General features: G+C 41.5%; 1 protein-coding gene across 2 annotated transcripts; it reads left to right on the forward strand.

Annotated features, from left to right (window-relative positions):
- Positions 1 to 115: 115 nt before the first annotated feature.
- On the forward strand, positions 116 to 18,241 carry IQCB1 (IQ motif containing B1). Of its 2 annotated transcripts, none has more exons than XM_090143674.1 (13): positions 116 to 229; positions 1,373 to 1,535; positions 3,150 to 3,279; positions 5,499 to 5,592; positions 6,681 to 6,780; positions 7,291 to 7,463; positions 7,857 to 7,969; positions 9,077 to 9,186; positions 13,120 to 13,262; positions 13,682 to 13,830; positions 14,257 to 14,385; positions 14,750 to 14,906; positions 15,932 to 18,241. In XM_090143674.1, the coding sequence occupies exons 2-13, from the start codon at positions 1,459 to 1,461 to the stop codon at positions 16,159 to 16,161; spliced, it is 1,605 nt and encodes a 534-aa protein (XP_089999800.1). In that variant the 5' UTR covers positions 116 to 229; positions 1,373 to 1,458; the 3' UTR covers positions 16,162 to 18,241. The 2 variants fall into 2 exon arrangements, with proteins under 2 accessions (XP_089999800.1, XP_031446494.1); XM_031590634.2 differs by lacking the exon at positions 116 to 229 and adding an exon at positions 253 to 614.
- Positions 18,242 to 19,085: the final 844 nt, after the last annotated feature.

Consider the following 19,085-nt stretch of genomic DNA (forward strand, 5'->3'; position numbering starts at 1 on the left):
GGCCACGCCCCCTTCGCTCCAGGCCACGCCCCCGCGCCGCCGTGCCGCTCGGCGCCGCCCTCGCGGCCCCGCCCCTCTCGCCGGGCGTCACCGAGCGGCGCAAGCGCGGATTGGGCGCCGCGACGCGCCTCCGGGAGGCCACGCCGCTGGGGGGGCGGGGGGGACGTTGAAGGGGCCGCCGGCACGCGGATATGCAAATGACCCCCTCCTCCTTCAGGGCGGCGCTCTGGTTGGTGGAGAGCGGGCGCGAGCGCACGGCGGGAGGGGTTGGCGGGTCGGGGGGTCGGGCTCGGCTCAGTCAGCCTTCGCCCCCCGCGGGTCCCGCCCCGCCCGCCCCCGGGGCCGAGGGGATGCTGGAGCTGCCGAGATCTCTGGCCGAAGCCGCGGGCCTCGGGAGGCGGCGCGAGGGCTTCGTTCGTGTTTGTTTCCGTCCTGGGGGCGGGGCGCGGGCTTCCAGCTGACGGCGCGGGAGCCGGGCCCCGAGCAGCGCCGTGCGGTGCCGCGGGTCTCCCCGCGCTCCCCCATGGCCGCGGACCCCCGGGTGCTGGCCCTGGCCGCGCGGGTCGCTGAGGGCAGCGAGCGGGACGCGCCGGGGCTGCTGCTGAAGTTAAAGGGTAAATCTGTTCCGCTCGTACAGTAAAAGGAGACGAGCGGCGAGGCGTGGGCCGCCTCCTTAGGTTCGGAAGGTTGGTTGGAACGGCGGTGGCAGGGCTGAGGAGCGATAACGTGGCTGTTCTGACAGCGTTCGGCCTGCGGAGGTGAAGGGAAGAAGTGGGAAGAGGCAGCTCCCCGCCGGCACGCCGTGTGTTCGGGCTGCGTTGCTCCCACCCTCGTTTGTCCCTCATCCGGCGAGGCTGTGGCTGCCAGTAGATCTGTAAGCCCGGAGCTCGGGCACAGCTCGGTGAGGCTCCGCTCCCGGCCTTGCCGCAGTGCCTTTGCCACAGCCACTCCTCGTGGGAATGGCACGAACAAGCCGGGCCCTGTTCTAAATCGGGATGTAATTATAAGGGAGCCGTGCGTCTGGCAGCGCCTGTGGCTTTCTGTGGCCTAGGACATTCCTACAAGTGGGCTACGTCCCACGTAGCATTTGTTTCACGTCCGAGTGTACAGTGAGAAAATGGAAAGCTACATTCAGCTGTCCTCCCAGGCGTCGTCCAGCGAGCAGATTGTGGCTGTGAGCGTGGAAAGTGCTGAGAAAATATTTGGTTGTTCTTAGGATTTTTAGAATTACCTTAAGCTCTACGTATATGTGTTCCTCTTACATTTGGAGAACAAACAAACAGCAACAAAAAAATACTATCCAAATTGAACAGCAGAACCTTATGCTTCCCTTCTTCCTATGCTTCCCCTCCCTCCTACTTTCTTTCCACAGAAATTTTAAGCAGTGCTTCCTTGGGGCATCAGGAGTCCAAGAAAATTAAGCAAGACATATACTTCTATGATCTGATTCACTACTGCATGCTGGTCCTTAGACAAGATTGCTCTCGGCTGCATGGAGGCTGGGCTACTGCTGCCCAGCTTGCAGAGATAATAAGGTAAAAAAAAAAAAAAAAGTGCTAAGAAGTTTTCATCTTGTTTTCTTTGTGGCTTTTCATCTTGCTCTCTTTCTTTTGAAGCTATAATACGTTGGCTGCCATCCAGAACAAGGCTTGTTGTTCAGGAAAGGCCAGGGTTAAAGTGCAGGGAGCAGTCAAGAGCAGAGGGACCAGGCATAGCCTAATTGGCCCTGTTTAATTCATTCTCATTGTGTTTCATTGAACGGGTGAACTGTTTGGTGGGAACAGTTTTTGCATTGGGTTTACCTTTTTTTGTGACAGTACTTGTCTGTGTCACAGTTTTTACCAAGTAATTACTAATTCTTATTGCAGTTATTAAAAAAAAAAAAAAAAAAAGTCTATTTAGCTGTCTTTTACAAAAATTTCAGCTTGATTGACTCTCAGCTTGACTTGGCTCCATTTAAATGTCTATTTACATTTTAAATGTAACAGAGGACGTTATTCTTACCAACTAGATAGCTTGATGTACTGATGTTGTGAGAATGGCATAATGAAGTCTAATTCCTAGCTAGTAAATAAGCCAACTTAAAACTCAAATCCCAATGATCCAATCTCAATTTTTGATGCCAGGAAAAATAATGAGTTATAAATATTCCCCAAGTTGTACTTGATTTTGGTTTAACTAGGGAACGAAATGCTAAAGCATGAAGCAATTAGGCAGCCATTTCTTATTTATGTCATATCTGCAAAATGAATTTTTAATGCAGGGAATTTCTGTAAGAGATGCAAGATTTATCACCAGGGCTGCGTGGTGTTTAAATCAACTCTTATAAGCTATTTTGGTTTGCAGAGACAACTGAGATTTATTTTAGCTGTAAAAATGTCCTTTTGCAACTGGATGAATCTGAGCTTCATGCTTAGAATGTGCTTTCACAGGGCTTAGGTAAGCAAAGCTGTACGTGTGTGTGTTCGCAGAAAGCTAACAAAGATTAGATAAGATGTCAGGAAGCAAAATTCATAAGAAGTTAGAAAGGCATTTTTGTTGCACTCGGACTGATGTGGGATACAGTGGGTTCTAAAAATTGCAGTTCCTTGTAAATAACCTTTCAGAAATGACCCGTGTGTTTGTGGTGAGTGAAGTCAGAAAACTGAGATCTGAAGAACTGATCTCGCATGTGTTCCTCAATTAGAGGAAAGCTGTAGGCAGATTCACAGAATTTTCTGTGGTAAAGTAATAGCTGTGTGGTGTATCTTTTGTCATATGATCTGCACCACCTTCGTCATACTTTCTTTTCCCTTATCAAGTCTCTGTTTACCTTTGCTTCTTTTCCTTATGACCATCAGAGCCTGTCCCTAACATATGGAACAAGTCTGAACAGAACCCATGAAAATAAAGGCAAAAGTGCCTTGGATATGTTTTAAACTGAGACGTGCTATGAGAAGTGGTATTATACTCGGTGTCTCCAGCCTGCCAGTGATTACTGTTCCTTCTGAGGCAGCTATCTTGGAGCTAGTCACAGCAGCTAACTGTTGTTCAGGGTTGGATTGTCCCATTCCAGTGAAGCATTTCTTCTCTGATGACATGACATTCATTCAAAACTGTTCAAACAGGCCCTTGACAATTCAGGTTGATTTTTTTCCCCCCCATTTCAGTCATTGTTGTGTAGGACTGGAGGTGAAAGAAGATCCTGAGGAATTTCACAAGAAATTTCTTCCTTCAGCTATAGACAACCTGCTGTTCTTGGGAAGACGCCTGCAAGCGCGATTTATCCGAGCTGTCAAGGTATTTAAATTTCATAATCAAAAGAGCAGAGAATCTCTGTAACGTTTCTGTGCCTATGTACTGCATAAGTAGGATGTTATTTTAGATATGCTGTAGTATGAAAAATTCTTTTCCAGAAATTAAAATAATTTTTCTTTACATAGCCTTGAAACTAAAATCTGTTATTGTGGAGCATCCGTTACATCCATTACATGGGCCTAAACAAATTTGTTACCATAGATTTAGAATTTGGTTACTACTTTTCAGAAATTTTAGAGGAGTTAATGGAGGATGTAATTATGTATAAGACAGAAGAATTAGAGCAGTAAGATAGGGAAAAAAAAAAAAAAAAGCCTTAAAAAACAGCATCCCAGTCATAGCAGTGTCTATTTAACTTGGCGTGTCATTAGTTCAGTCTTTGTAACTGCTTTATTCTCAGTGCTTCATTCAGCTTTACAATAAAAGAAAGTGTGGTTTAGGAAGACTTAAGACTTTAGGTCAGATAGGTCAAAGTTTGTTTTGCCATAGAACTTCTAAAGTGAAAATGGCAAAAAATTCCCCAAATGCCTGCTGCTTCTGAACCAGCATGTTGGGAACCCTAAAGGCAGGCTTTGTGTTTTAGCAGATGAGAACACTTTCTTACATTGCTCTCCTTTGCAGAGAGGAAGGGTTTTATCCAGTTATGCTTTTGAAGCATTCTGAGTGCCAGAACCAACAAAAAAGTTTAATAATGATAATTTAAATAACCAAGCCAGTGGATTCTGATAGTTTCATTTATTATTTCTGTTTCTCCTTTGTATCCCATTTCTTGTCTCACAAGACTCATTGTCTTGTCTCACTCACTTGTCTCACTTGTATCACATTCTTGTCTCTCACTTCTTGGACTTAGGCAAAGTTTTCCCTACAGTGTCTTGTTCTGGACAGTACATACGTAATCACTTCTCAGAAAGTAGAGTGACGTATTTTCTGTTTGTTCAGTACTTTAGAAGTGCATTTAATGCTTAGGAAGCTTCCTGAATGACATCCCAGGAGACTCCAGTCTTATCTGCAATATGTAATTTCCCCTACTCTTTCTTATTATGTCTCAGCCTGCATGCTACTTGAGTCATGCTTGTGGGCAAAGATTACTTCTAAATTCAAATGCAGTCTGTATTATAGTTACTATGTCGGCTTTCAAATCTTGTGGTCTCGGAGGTCACCGGGCACCCAAATTTGATGCTTGCTCACTGGAACTTCAAAAATCCCTCTTTGCTGGTATTATTCTGCCCTTGCTCGCCTTCTGTACAAGACTTCGAAGTAAAGGGAAGTACTAAAATAGCTTTCAGAAACTGATGCCTCGCCAAACACACCAAAGATGGTATTATGCCTTAACTTCTTCCTGCTATTTTGTATCTCTTGTTCACTCAGTACCAAATACACAGTTAAACTGTGACTAATGGCTGGGACTTACTGTACAGATCTAGGAAGCGACTTCCCGGAGTTTCACTGGTGGAGGCTCAAAAATGTGGGAGATATCAGGCTGAGTGCTTTATAATAACGTTTGTCACCAAATCACTTTGCTATCCACTCACTGAGAATTTTGATTTCCAGTGGCTGTGAATCGTACCTGGAATACAAACTCCAAACTGTGTGTGTGCTTCCATTAAAACTTAGATTCTTCCTGGCTATTGTGTCCAGTGCAGTGTTATCACAAGCAAGCGTGTCTATATTCTCTTTGGGTAAACTGATTGAACTTCAGCTCCAAGAGTGGTTTGGTATTTGCTGCCAGACCTCCAACAAGGAGTACTTCTGAAGCCTCACCATGACAGTTCACAGCAACCTTGTGGATTGTTAATTATATCTTTGGCTGCTTTGTGCTCATTGTTTCTGTGCTGTAATCTTAAATAATGTATTTACTACTTTGTGAATCAAATCTGTGATTCATTTGTATTAACCTGTCATTTATCTTCTTAGCCCTCCCATACTAACATATACTTCTAAGAATTCAACAAGCCTTTTCTCTCTCTATTACAAAGGTTCCAGGATTGGATGCTTTATTCAAGTGTGTTTAGACTTTGTTGATTGATCTCTGGCCTTTTTTGTGTGTGTGTGTGTGCCTGGTTCCTGTGGTTTGATCAACCTAATTTGTGCAGCTGGTAGAGCTGGTTTCCAAATGGCTGAAGTATACAAGACTTCCTGCCATATTGTGATGTAGTAGAAAGATACGCACATGGGGTTTTTTTTACTTCTCTCTTGTTTAGGATGAAGAAAAACAAGATTTTTTACGCTATTTCCAAACAGTAACTGATGCCATCTGCTGGCTGTTTGGTGGACATATTCAACTAACAGAGTGTGGTAAGGGAAAATTAATTCATAAAATACTTGGGTATTTGTTCAGATGAAATAGATAGCAGTAGACAGTCGTAAGCCAATTCCCACCTAGTCTTCTAATTTGTGGTAGATCTTAAGGCAGTCTATTAAAGTATTCCTTTCAACAGGAACAGCAGCATTGAGGTGGTAAAAGATCTACTAAAGGAGAATATTGAAATTGTATTTCTAGTCTTTTAGAAACAAACAGTAAAAGTGTTTTCCTGAAATTTCCCTTTGTAATCTTGAACCTTTAAAAAAGCAGATATTTTTTAGTGAAAAGGTACTTCAGAACTTCTTACTTGTCTTTGATTAATATATGCAGAAATTTGACTGAAGTACATTCCAAGACCTAAAATGGGGAATGAACTGAAAATGGGTTATTCAGTTTGTTACCATGGTATCTATGCTGTCTCTCATGCTACTTGTTGCCAAGTATCTAGCAAACTTTACTAGCACTTTTGACCAAAATAAAGTTTGAATTAAACCAGTGTCGAGCACATGGATATTTAGTTCATGATGAAAAGCAGAATTTGGTTTTGTCTCTAACAGAAAACAATAAATTAAAGATAATAAAATACATAGCTAAAAACATAAACGGACAGAAAAGTTTCTACATATATAGACTGGAACTGGAATAAAAAGAAAAGATGGTGCTTCAGTGACATCAGTGAACTTGCATTAAATGAAGCTGGTTTAACAAACTGTTAAGGTTGAAGTGCTTATCTTCTCTGGATATTGGTGCCCCAGTGATAAAATTCCACTGGTGTAATGAGAAACTGGTGCTAGTGTAACATAAGAGGTTTTAAAGCTTTTGTTATATCTCAGTGCCAGTGCCTAAGGGATATCTTATGGCAGAAAAACAGAGCCCAGCATGTTTCTTTCCCCTTTTATGTTGAAATAGTTTACTTATTCCAGTAAGCTTCAGTGTAAAAATTATAAAAGATGATGTTTGTTCCAGAGATTGTCTGTTTTTGCTGTGGCTCACGTTTCATGATTAAGCTAATTTGTTTTATAGTATTTTAAAGCCCGTGATTCTGACTATGTGATTTCTTGTCTGTTTGTTTTTCTTGCAGTGCTGCAAAATGATCACTTCCTGAAGTTGCTAATATCAGACAGCGTTGAAACAGCAGTTACAATGATGTCTGTTTTACACAGTATTTTGGGGGTCAATAGGTTAGTTGTTCTTATGTCACTGATTTTCCTGAATCTTAAATTTCAAATTCAGTTCATTACTGCTTTGTCAAATAGAACTTTTAATATATGAGAGCTGTGGTGTGTTTTTTTTTTTTCCTATTCTTTGCTGTAGAAATAGAAATATCCGATATTTTGTTTATCCTGTTGCTAAAATGAGGGAATGGGAATGGGTTGAAAAAGCAGTACTGCCTCTGCCACTGAGTCCATGGCAGTGAGGAATGAGTTAGCAATACTTGGTTTCTCAGTTGAACTGGAATAAACGTGGGAGTATCAGCTCATCACAGGAAAAAAAGCAACATAAAGCAAAAATGACTCTTCAGTTCCATTTCCTTACACCCTGGATCAGATTGCTGCTCCAGTTAGTTGAGTATGTTGGCTTGCTGAATACCTGAGAACATCTATAGTAAGAATTCACTATTAAAAAGCTAATAGTTTGTGACTAACTCTTCATTTCTCCTCCCCTCCCCCCCCTTTTTTTTATATATGAAGTTCTGTCTTGCTTCGGGTTGACGAAGAGATCCTGCATTCCATATTGGATGAACTTGTTTATAAGCTTTCATCTTCCACCAACCCTGTCATAGGAAACTCTGCTACAAAATTGCTATTGCTGATGGCAAAATTTTGCAAGCAGCTCCTGAAGTTACTGGCAACTCGCTACAAAGGTTTGTGATTGTGTGCAATCAGTCACTTGGCCTCCCTGCATCCGCCATAAAAATACAAAGGTGGAGGTTAACCAGAGCCATCTTGGTTCAGTAATGACTACCTTACAATGCTGTGCTGATAAGACATTGGAAATACATTGCTAATTGAACTACCAATTACATAGGTGCAACAATCACTTGCCCATACAAAACTATAATATCTAATAATAATGATTTCAGCACCAGATATTCAGAGATAATATGTAAACTCAAAGATGACTGACCTTGTTCAGCTTCAGTCTAGTCTTCTTTGCACGTAGAGTCAGATTTGATTTTTCTATTTGAAAATCGTTCGAAATCGTGGAAAGAAAAATTTGCCTTTGCAGAATTGCATGGTTCTTCTCTCTTTCATAGGATTAAATGTGCTTTTAAGTAAACAGTGGACTGGCAAAGGATTTGACAGGGATCTCAGTCAACTTCTGGACTTGCTATACTTGGAACAACCCAATGGAAAAGAGGAAATGCAGGTGCTGAATTTTAATGAGACTTTCTAATATGAATTTGTAGTTACTTGTGATTTATATATACACAGCCTGAATTTACTATATCACTTTGTCTGAGCTTTTCAAAGCCTGTGCTGTTTTTTTCACTGTATCAGTGGATTTTTTTTTAATTTCCAATTCACTTTATTTTTTTCTTTTTCTCTTTCATTGTTAAGATCTCAAGGAATTCCAGTTATTGAGGAATGGAAATTGAGAACGGCTTGAGAAACTGACTTTGCATAGTCACAATGCAGTGGGACGTTTTATACAATCATAGGGGAAAAGATAATTTTTGTTAACTGTAAAACAAAAATAATTGTATCTGCTTGTTTTGCATCAGTGTTATAAATGTAGATTTCTGAATTCTTGGAAGCATTCAGATAGAATTAAGAGTCGTATAGCGAAAGTGTTCAGTGAGAACATTGTCTGGGCTGTGCTTCCAATAAAAAGAGCAAATATGTGTTTTATGAGCCTTAACAAAATATATGCAGGGTTTTCAGAAAGAGTAGTTCAAAGGAAATCAGAGTTGTGTTTGCAGAGTTCTGCTTTCACCTTAAACACAGCAGGTTGTTTTGGGTGTTTTTCTCTCCCTGGAAAAAACACCATTTGAGAATATAATTTTTTTTATATGAATAAAGTGCAAATATGAATTTGTTGCTCTCTCTGATCATAGTGGAAATGTAAATATTCCCTACAGTTAGTTCTCCAGACTCGTCTTTCCATTCTCTCTAGTGGAGATATTTTGACCTAATTGACACGTGAAATATCAAGTGCTTCAGATACTTTCAATTTTAAAATTTCTAATATCAGTTGTGTGGCTAATATGTATCTGTGCTGTAGATTCATTTGTTTACCAAAGAGAGCATTGATCCAGATGATCAGGTTAGCTGCCTTTGGAGTAAATACAAGTTTTGTGATAATAATTGTCTAAGACCTTAGCTGCCCCCCACTGTTATAAACACTGTGCACTTCAGTGCATTGGAAAACTGATAAGGTTTGACCAGATGCTGAGATCGTTCCAAATATGCAAACAGTAATAACGTGTTTTTATATGCAAAGCAAATATTCTGCTAACTATTTTATACATTTCAGAGGCAGCACCAGGCAGCTTGTGTAATTCAGGCAACGTGGAAGGGATTTCAGACAAGAAAAAGACTGAAAAAACTGCCCCAAGCAGTGATAGCTTTGCAGAGAAGCTTCAGGTAAATAGCATCGCTTTGTAAAAAGTGCTAGAAAATAGTGTGATGGGACTTGTTTCTGTTTAGTTTGGTGTTTCTCACATCACAGAATCTCAAGAAAAAAATTTGGGTCATATCAAGCAATTCCCTGCTAAATGCAGGGCCAACCTTAAAACAAGATATCTGGCTGCTCAGGGCTGTATGCAGCTGTGGAGGTCTGTAAGGATGCAGACCCACCATCTCACTCAGTCCCTGTCTTGGTGCTGCGTGTTTCATGTTCCATTAGAATTCTTCCATTAGATTTAGCAGGAATGTTCCTTGTTGTAGCTCTTTTCCACTAACTCTTGTCCCTTTTCAGTGCACCTGTAAGAATGTGGCTCTATCTTCTCTACACAAAGCAAAAGACAAATTAGATTCCCTGAACTTATACTATATGCTCTGTACCATTATCTCTCCAGTCAGTCAACGTCTGCCTTCTGCTGGGTGATCCAGTAAAGTATGGGCATATTGCAGGTGTGCCCTCCAGAGTGCTTGAGTAAAGCTGTTTGAATAATTTTCTTTGACCTGTTGTCTCTACTTTTGCAAGTGTAGCACACTATGCAGCTAGTGTTTGTTACTGCAGTGGCACACTGCTGGCTCGTGTTCAGTTTGTAAGCCACCACAATCCCCAGGTTCTTTTCAGCGGAGCTCCTGTCCAGGTAATCAGGGCCCAACCTGTATGATTCATGAGGTTATTTAGTCCCAAGTATAGAACTTCCCATTTGAATTTAATGTGGTTTCTACTGACCCATTTTCTGTGTCTGTGGAGTTTCCTTTGAGTGCCAGCCCTGCCCTGTAGTGCATGGGAGACTGATGATAGCCTTGCTAAAGTCCAGGTAAATGACACCCGGTGCTCTCTCCTCATCCACAGTCATCACGGAAGGCCATCAGGCTGGTCACACGTGATTTGTCTGTGATAAACCTTACATGGCTGTTCCCATTTGCTTCCTGTCCTTCCTGTGCTTGGAAATGTGGAGCTTTCCCGAGGATTTGTTCCCATGTCCCAGGGAATTTTCCTGGGTTGACCCAGAGGTTCTCCATCTGAAAGATGTCTTTTTCCCGTCAGCTGTATTTTCTCAAAAATAGAAGTAATGTAATGCCAATATGAGCTATTTCACTGCAGACTCTTTTAGCAAAAACATCCAAACAATGTGCTTTTCCAGCAGTACCAAATTGCCACTTCTGGTGCCAAAAGCTCCAACTGTCCCTTTCCCAGCTGCCAAAATTCTTCTCCATGAAAAAAAGCCCTTAGTTCTGTGATGCCTCTGTGTAAAAATGTATAGCATATGGAAAACTGAAAGTGTGGGACTCTAGCATTGGATTGCACTAAACAGCATTAGAGGATGATGTACTGGTGGCAGAACAGTTAACTGCTTCACAGTTAACTCTTTGAAAATTCCACCATAAAGTAAATGTGTCCTGAAGTCCTGATAGGATCAGGTGTAGCAGGATAAAGCAGAAAGGAGAGGTTGGCCAGGCTGGAGGCAATCAGCCAGCTGCTGAACTGTCTTGTGTCATGTTCTCAGTATTGCAAGCATTAGCACATGCATCTTAAACAAGCAGTTCTTGAATCATTTAAGTTGACTTTTAAATGTGCTTTTTTAACACTGAGAAGAATAAAAATGTATTAATATTTTTTTTGTCATATGGTCATGGCCCAGTCAGTCCCAGTGTACTAAGTACAATACAGTTACTATACAGCTCCAGTGGTTGTTTTTTTCTGTCTAGGTCAAAGCTGCACTTAGAGTTGTGCCAAAAAATCAAAATAAGCTTTGGAATATTGTGAGCATTATTTTAGAAAAGCTTTCAAGTGGCCTTTTGAATTTCTAACAGTCAGGGTTTGGTTATATTCATGGATTTATTTTAGAACAAGCATGGTTCCATACTATCAAGGCTGAAACTCTAAATCTGGCTCACTTGAAGCTGCAGTGGAAGATCTTAAACTCTACAAGTTACAGACTTCTGAAACTCTGTGGTTTCACAAATGTCCCCTCAGTGATATTAAAGCTTGCAGTCTTTCCATGAAGTTAGTTCACTTTTATGTAACTAATTGTAGAATTGTTAAAATGGCAGTAATTTGTATTAATCATGTATCACGTGTGTGTGTGAATGTAGATGTACATGTCGGCGATCAGAGGGAGGTTAATCCATGCAATGAACTGCTGAAGAAAGCTTGTGTGTGTTGTACTTCTGTTCAGACATATTTCCCTGTTAGTGCAGTTTTGAACAAACAAATGTGGCTTATTATTGGGAGAAATGGAGAATGAAGAAGAATGTATAGTTTTACAGGCTACTGAAGAAGTAAACACTTACAAACTTGACTAATAATACTGTCAGCTTCACAGATGCATATCTGAGAAGTTCATAAAACATTCTTGTTGTTTTCCACTTAGTGGAGCTCATAAAAGTTCCTAGGGAAAAGTGCTGATAGTTTTACTTGGGAAATGTCATCAAAAGTCTTGTTTCACCCTGTGACATCATTCAGCTTAGGAATATAGCATGTGCCTTCTTGGATTAAAAATGCAAAAGTTTAGAGCTCTCATTTACAAAAATATGTGGGCTGAAAACCTTGAGCCCATTCTGATGTTATTGTATACATCGTGATTTGTGTCTGTAGGTGGATGTGTGGGCACACTTAGAGTCTGCATTACTGTCATAAGAGGATTATGGTCTCTTAGATCATGGTGTTTATCAGTTGGAGCCAGATCTTTAAATCCAGATCATAATAGCTTCCATCCTCTCTTTCCTCACGAAGTTACAGAGACTGAGGAGAAACTATAGTTGGTGGAAAAATTACCATTAATTTTATACTAGCGATAAGGAAGCGTGCTGTGATTTCAATGGTACTGTGAGTCTAAAGGTATGCGACATGCAGTGATACTAAAATTGCTGGGCACTGGTACTAGCCTGCTGCTTTTTTCTCCCCTCCTCCTCACCCTTTATGCTTATACTCTATTTGTGCCCTTTTCCCCGTGTCTCTTTCACTGTCCCTAGTAAAGTGCTAGAGGAGAGCAGAACTCCCAGCTGTGGGTCCAGCAGGGGCACTCAGGCCCTAAGCAGGCTAGTGATATCACTGCAATGGGAAAGGGAGTTGCATCATTACCTCATCATGGGGGGAACTCAGTCTTGAGTACTGAACTGCTAATGAGGTTGTCAGGTCCACTGGGACAAGAAAGGGGAGAGAGGGGGAGCCCTAGCTCACAGCTCCTCAGCCTCACTGAGACCGTGTCCAAGTGGACTCAATAATTATTGGTATAGATATGTGAGTGTATTTAGCATGAATATATTAGTCTACATATTATTACCTTAAACACTTAGGAGCCAGTCACAGAGTTTTTGCTTATCTGATTCGTGAAACATTTACTGGGGCGTTTCCAATGCCAAGCACAGCGGGGCAACAGCCTAACATCAAATTACAACAGCCAGTACAGATGAAGAATTTGCAAGATGAACCTTAACAACCAACATTCTGATCTACTTTAGCAGCTTGTACAAAAAAATAGTACATAGAATGGAAAGCAGGTGCTATGCATATGGATGGATGCACTGGAAAAGGTATTTACTGTATCAGTTGCCTAGTGTTGCTTTACCTTTTCCACAGGTGATGGAAGCAAAACAGCTTAGTTCACTCTAGTTGTAAATGTCTCATGTGAAGCATTACTCTCTTTGGTGTGCTTACAACTATAACCTAAGTAAAAATATATTTTTTTATTTGATAACAAATAGAACTTCTGGCTCACATTTTTCCTGCTCACAGGTAGTGTGGTAATTTGTTAGTTTGCAGGTGACATCTTGTTGCTTGGTGTAGTCCTGCAGCCAGCAGCTGGCTTGGTAGCAGCTGGGTCATTCAATATAGACAGAGATTCTTTTAAGAAATGTACAACTTTAGTTAATTGTTAATGTATTTGTGTATTGTAGAGCTAAACGAGAACAGGAGCTTCAGCTTTCAAAAAAACAGAAGGAAGATGAGGCCTTAAAACTGCAAATGCAGCTCCAGAGACAGAGGGCCATGAGACTCTTCCATGAAAGACAGCTGGCCTTAATGGAAATAATCCATCCCAGTATGTGTTACATCAAAGTGTTTCAGAAGATTAAACTGTCTGGGTCTCTTTAAGAACATTTTCCTCAAATGTATTTCCTAATCTTGCATGTCTGTTTGCACTGTAGCCTTACTGTCTCTTTTCCTGACCTGATTACTTGACCAAGAATGTACTAGTTCTTCAAGGGCTCAGTAACTACTGACTGAGAAAGGCTGCCTTCAGAATGGTACAGGAGAAAAGGAGGCCCTCTACATAAAGCTCCATGGCACCTACAGGCCTTCTCTGAGAAGTGGCCGGCAGCTAATGGGCTTTTGAGGAGGGGTATTTCACTGATAGCACCCAAGCTTTTTGATATCATCTAGTTTTTAAGGATTAAAGGTGTAAATTGTTGGTAGATCTCAACTCACTGTCTTATAACTGGATTTTTCTCACATTGGTAGGTCAGATAAATAAGCACATGCAGGAAATGGAGGTGAAATCTGCATTAACTATCCAGAGATTTTGGCGAGGGTATAGAGCAAGAAAAAATTTTCATCAACAGAAACAGTGTCTTAAGGAGTATAAAGCAGCTGTCATCATTCAGAGAGCAGTAAGTGTATAAACTTTGTTCTAAAATTAGATAGGACTGAGTGCAGTATTTTGATGCCTTCCAAAAAGATTTGTTCACTTTTCTTAATGTTGATATAGCTATAAGTTATTCAAAAGACATGCAGAGGGTGGTAATCTATAGTGACAAGTTGGCTAGAGAGGTTGAACCTTGCATGAGATAGGAAGTGTGATACGATCTTCAAACTAAAATATGAGCTACCACTTTGAAACCAAAAGCTGGAACTTCACTATGCCAGTGTTCTAACATTATTTAGTATTCATGCTGACCTTTTTATGTTGCCTTTTGGTACAGCTGAAGTTATGTTTTAAGGAGTGCAGCGCCAAGACATTTTTCTGTCACTGACTTATTGCGAAGTGAGACAAACTCTCTGTCTATAATTTTCATATTCTCGTGTTTTTTTCAAAGGCTTGTAAGTTCTTGGAAAAACAAAGAAGAAAGAAAACTCTTTCTTCCTGGAAAGATCCCAAAGGGCTGACTGATGAGCAGAGAGTAGCTTTACAGCAGAAGGTGGATGACTACATCAAATTGCATCCGGTCTGTTTTAGTCATTTTATAATTCTCATTAATGATGCAACAAAAAATACTGTAGGGATGAGGTATACTCATAAATTCTGATCAAGATAATCCATGTGAGGTATGCCTATATTAACCCTGCTTGTTTGCGAGCAAGGTGCTTAAATATTGGGGATTTAAACTATTAATTGAATAAAAAAAGGTCAAAACAAACTGTAATTGGAAAATTACATATACTTGGTAGATAGGTTTGGAGAGAGCTCCAAAGGAAGCAAGATGATTAAGTTAACAATTAAGAACAGCATTTGTATTCCTTGTTTGGACATTAATCTGCCCCCAGCGGATTAATGGATCTTCATGGTAACAAACTTTTATTTTCCTCCAGGCTTCCCAAATGTCAGAAGAAATGAGTAAAGAATTACATATGCAGGCCCAGGAAAAGCTGGCACAGTTCCTGCTGAGAAGCAGGCTGGATCAGAGAGCAGCACAGCGGAGAGAGACGTTACTGGCTCAGGTCAACACTGATGTGGAGCTGCTAATGAGTACGTGACTGCTCTGGTCATAGTTTTAATTAGCATTTGGATTAAACTAATTTAGAAAGAAAATTAAAGGGAACAGTCTTATTTAAAAACTGAAGTAGCTTTCTTCCTTTGCCATACATCTTATGTTGAGATTTTGAGGCCTTTTTAGAAACTATCCAGGTATTGCTGTAAATATATCTGCTTTTCAAGGAGCTGCTTATTTTTCTGCTGGAAGTTTTTCTGATGTATTCACAACAAAAGCAATGGCCCTTGTAAAAGACATGAGTGTTTTTAAGGGCATCTTATACAACCTCTTTCTCTAATTTTTTTTTTTTCTGTTTTTTTTTTTTTTCTGTTTTCTTCATATGAAGAGGGAATTCTTTGAGCTGTAAATTTTAAGGCATGTCTTCATTTAGTCTGGTCTGGCTTTATCTGAATTCACTGCTGTGCTATCTAAATTTCACATAGCTTGGATTGAAAATGAGAATAGCAAACTGCAGCCAGCAGAGAGCACCCAAGCAGGACAAAATTCAGCAAGTTACTGAAATTCCATTACTTAGTGTGTCACATGGTGTGCCACTGCAGCTCAGTGCTGCCTGAACAGGCAGACCAACAGCACGCTTACACTGTGCTGGGGCCCCCAGGCAGTGAATACACAATGCTGCTGCAGTAGAAGCACGACGCTGATATCACCCTGTGCCAGAGTGCTGATCCAGCATCAGTGACCAGGAGCTCCTCTTATGTCACAGTTTCATGAGAATTTGGTTTGACGGATACCACCACTATCACTGAATGATGTAGTCCTGCTTTCTTCCTTCTCCCTTTCCCTCTTCTGTATTTATTTTTTGAGATAGCATTAATTTGGATTACTTCTCCAATCTGGTTTATCACATAGCAATAACATTGTAATGTCAGCAAGGGGAAATAAGTGACCTAGGACAGCAGGAGGTGAGAGAGTAGTGACCTTTATAGTTTTGTTTAAAATACTCATAAAACTGCAGCATAAGAAACAAAATACAGAAACCTGTTTCTCCTTGTTCTTACAGATGCTCCGCAGTTAGCAGAGACCACAGAAAAAGATCTGGCTGTTTTCATGAGTCGATCAGTCCCTGTAGCTACCAAGGCCAAAGAGTCCCACAATGCTATGCTGAAATACGCTCGCTGGCCATGGTGGAAGAAGCTTGGAGATGAGTTTGAGGAGGATGATGTCATTCCTGATGACATCCTGAATGCAGAACTTGGAAGTCTGTTTATTGGTGGAAGGAAATCCTTATAGCTATTGGTGGAAGCTCATCCATTTACAGTCAGAAGAATCTGTTACTTATTTAGCCAGGCTCATACCGTGCACTGTGCATTACTTGTACGTGTTTTTCAGGAAGAAAAATACTTGAATTCTGAGACAAAGCACTGAAAAAGAACAAGGTTTTATTTTACTTACCTTATTAAGAATCTTTCTGTGCATCAGCAGTAAAATATTGACTGTGCTAAAGGATTTAGCTAAAGGATATCAAAAGGATTTAAATACTGTAGTTGCTAATAAGGATATTTTATAACTGTTACAAAAAGGATTTAAATACTTTAGTTGTAAATACGGATATTTTGTAACTTATATAACTTTGACTGTATATAACCTTTGCATTTTCACTTATTACTTGCACTCAGATGCATAAAAAATTATTCCCTTGTAAAAGCCTGGGCTGTTGTACTTTGAGGTGAAGGTGGACTCAGAACAAATCAAGACATGAGAACTCAGGCAAGAAGGAAACAGGCTGGGTGTTTCCAGCAGGGTAGAACAGCTAACTCTGGTCAGCACAGGCAAAGCTTGGACTGAGGAATCTCCACTTCTTACTTAGAAACAAGTGAAAAAGCAAGAAGATGAAAAATTTTGTTAGACTGTATGTGTTTTCTTTTAAAAGCATGCCGTTCCTTGCACAGCCAGTGCACTGCACTGTAACATGGTCGCAGTCCAAACTGTTAAATGGGATCAATAGTGTCAGCGTGGCCATCTGCACCACCACCTTCATCTTAAACCACGCAGATATCATTTAATTCAGAAAGGTCTCCAGCACAATCACTGTGACCTGGTCTACGGTGAAAACCTGTAGTCAAGGGCCAAAGGCCACAGCTGATCAATCTACAGAGAAAGAAAGGAGAACACAGGACTGCAGTAGGTGCCTGCGCTACTAAAGCATTTATTAGGTGAGATCCAGAAAGTCTTAATACTGCAGAGGAAGAAGAAGCACAGTGGTTTCTGCCAATTGTATACGGGCAGCAATATTGCTTCAGTGTGTTTGCTTTCCATCTTCTCTAGAAGGTTTTAATTTTAGTGATGAAGGGAAAACAAATAAATAGAAATAGTAGGCAGAAGTCCAAGGCCGTTCAGACGCAGCTGATACATTAAAATTAATAACTGGGCAGCTGCCAGGAGGAAGAGCTGTGCTCTGGGTTAATTTTTTTAGCAGTCACAGTGATTTGGAAGGCACTGAATTGGCTCTCAGCTCCCTTCTTGGAGAGTTAACTGGTGAAAAAATCCATTATTTTACAGGGCGCTGGCGTGTGACTGTTGAATTACATGTTCTGCACAGCCTTGCTTTTAGTTTTAGGCCATGCTTATAGAAACCAGGTGCCCTACGAACACCAGAGTTGGGGAGCTGGGGATGAAATCTTCCTCAGCAGCTGCCAAATTCTAATGCTGGAAAACGCCCAGCTTCCCCAGCTGAACTGCAGCAAACCACCTGTTTCCTTGCAAATACACTGCCTCTGTCCTCCCTACACGTCATTGTATCCCCTGCTGTATAGCCACTGACCCAAACTATTTTGAGGCAGCAGCCTCTGCTGCTATGTTTATTCCTAATCACCCTCATTATAACAGCTCTTTAACACAGGGTGATGTGTGCAGAGGTGCTTTGCTTAATGTATTTTATGTAAAGAGATGAGGCCCCCTAGCCAGTGTTAAATACCAAGTGAATTATAGAACACCTCACCAAAAAGCCATTTATTGTAATGTTAATGACCTCTGCCACTCACTGCCACTGCAGTGAGTAATGAACTCCCCCTTTGAAATATACAATTTGCTGGATAATGGCGCTTTTTTTTTTCTTTCTTTCTTTTTCTTTTTTTTTTTTTTTTAAGTGGATGGAGAGCTGGGTGAGAGGTGCAGCCTTGCTGGAGGAATTCAAGTTGTGGGATTATTTATTACCACCCCAGAAGTGCAAATTCCCCTGCCCTAATAACTAAGAATGCCTCTTTGCATTTTGTTCTTATAACCGGGAAATCTCAGTATCTCCATTTTACACACCAAATGAACCAAGGCAGCAAAGCAGTGAGGAAGCATGGCCATGTACAAGCAGCAGACCCAGGGCTGCCGGCTCCTCTGCAGTGCCCTTTCTGCCCGGGGGCTGCCCCTCCCACCACTGCTGGGCTCATAGCTTTTCCTCGTGCACCGACACTGCACATCATTTGCTCCCACTGCGGTCCTAAAGGCATGCCCAGAAAGCAGGGAGCTGAGGTTGTCTGGAAGCATAAATGCAGCACAGGTGGGCTGACCTTCTGGGAGTGGGGCTCAATATGGCTGTCTCTCTTTGGGCATGCCTAGGTAGCCTGATGGCAAAGCCTGGCTTGCAGCAGGGGTGCCTTCCTTGATGCAGGGTGGCACAGGGCAGGGACAGAGGTGGAGCTGGAGCTGTGAAGGCAGCAGTGCTCAATACAGGCTAACCTGGCCTGTGGAGGCGATTTAGCTGAATTGCAGGTTTCTGTTGCTGTGATAAATCGGACCAATTTGTCACGTGGTTTTGTTTCTTCCTTTCCCTCAGTAAAGCTAAACAGGAGCTTTACTGCAACCATCTCAGCAGCACTAAAAAATCTGGAAAACAAATCCTTCTGTTGGTTACGGATAAGGAACAGCAGCTGTTCTGCCAGAGCTGCCACCTGAACTCACCTCCAGCACAGACACAGGCATAGGCTTCAGGCGATGCCTCTAAGAGCAGGGTACCCCCTGGCCATTCAGATGGCTGCAAAGGACCACTGAGCAGGACAGGGGGTACCGAGTTAAAACAGTAAGAAGGGAATGGCCTCAAGTTGTGCCAGGGGAGGTTGAGGATAAATGTTAGGAAAAGTTTCTTCTCAGAAAGGCGCTGGCGCAGGCTGCGCATGGAGGTGGTGGAGTCATCATCCATGGAGGCGTTCAGTCCATGGAGACGT

Source organism: Phasianus colchicus, chromosome 7 (genome assembly GCF_987193195.1).
Source record: "Phasianus colchicus chromosome 7, bPhaCol1.hap1.1, whole genome shotgun sequence".
Classification (NCBI taxonomy): Eukaryota; Metazoa; Chordata; class Aves; order Galliformes; family Phasianidae; genus Phasianus; species Phasianus colchicus.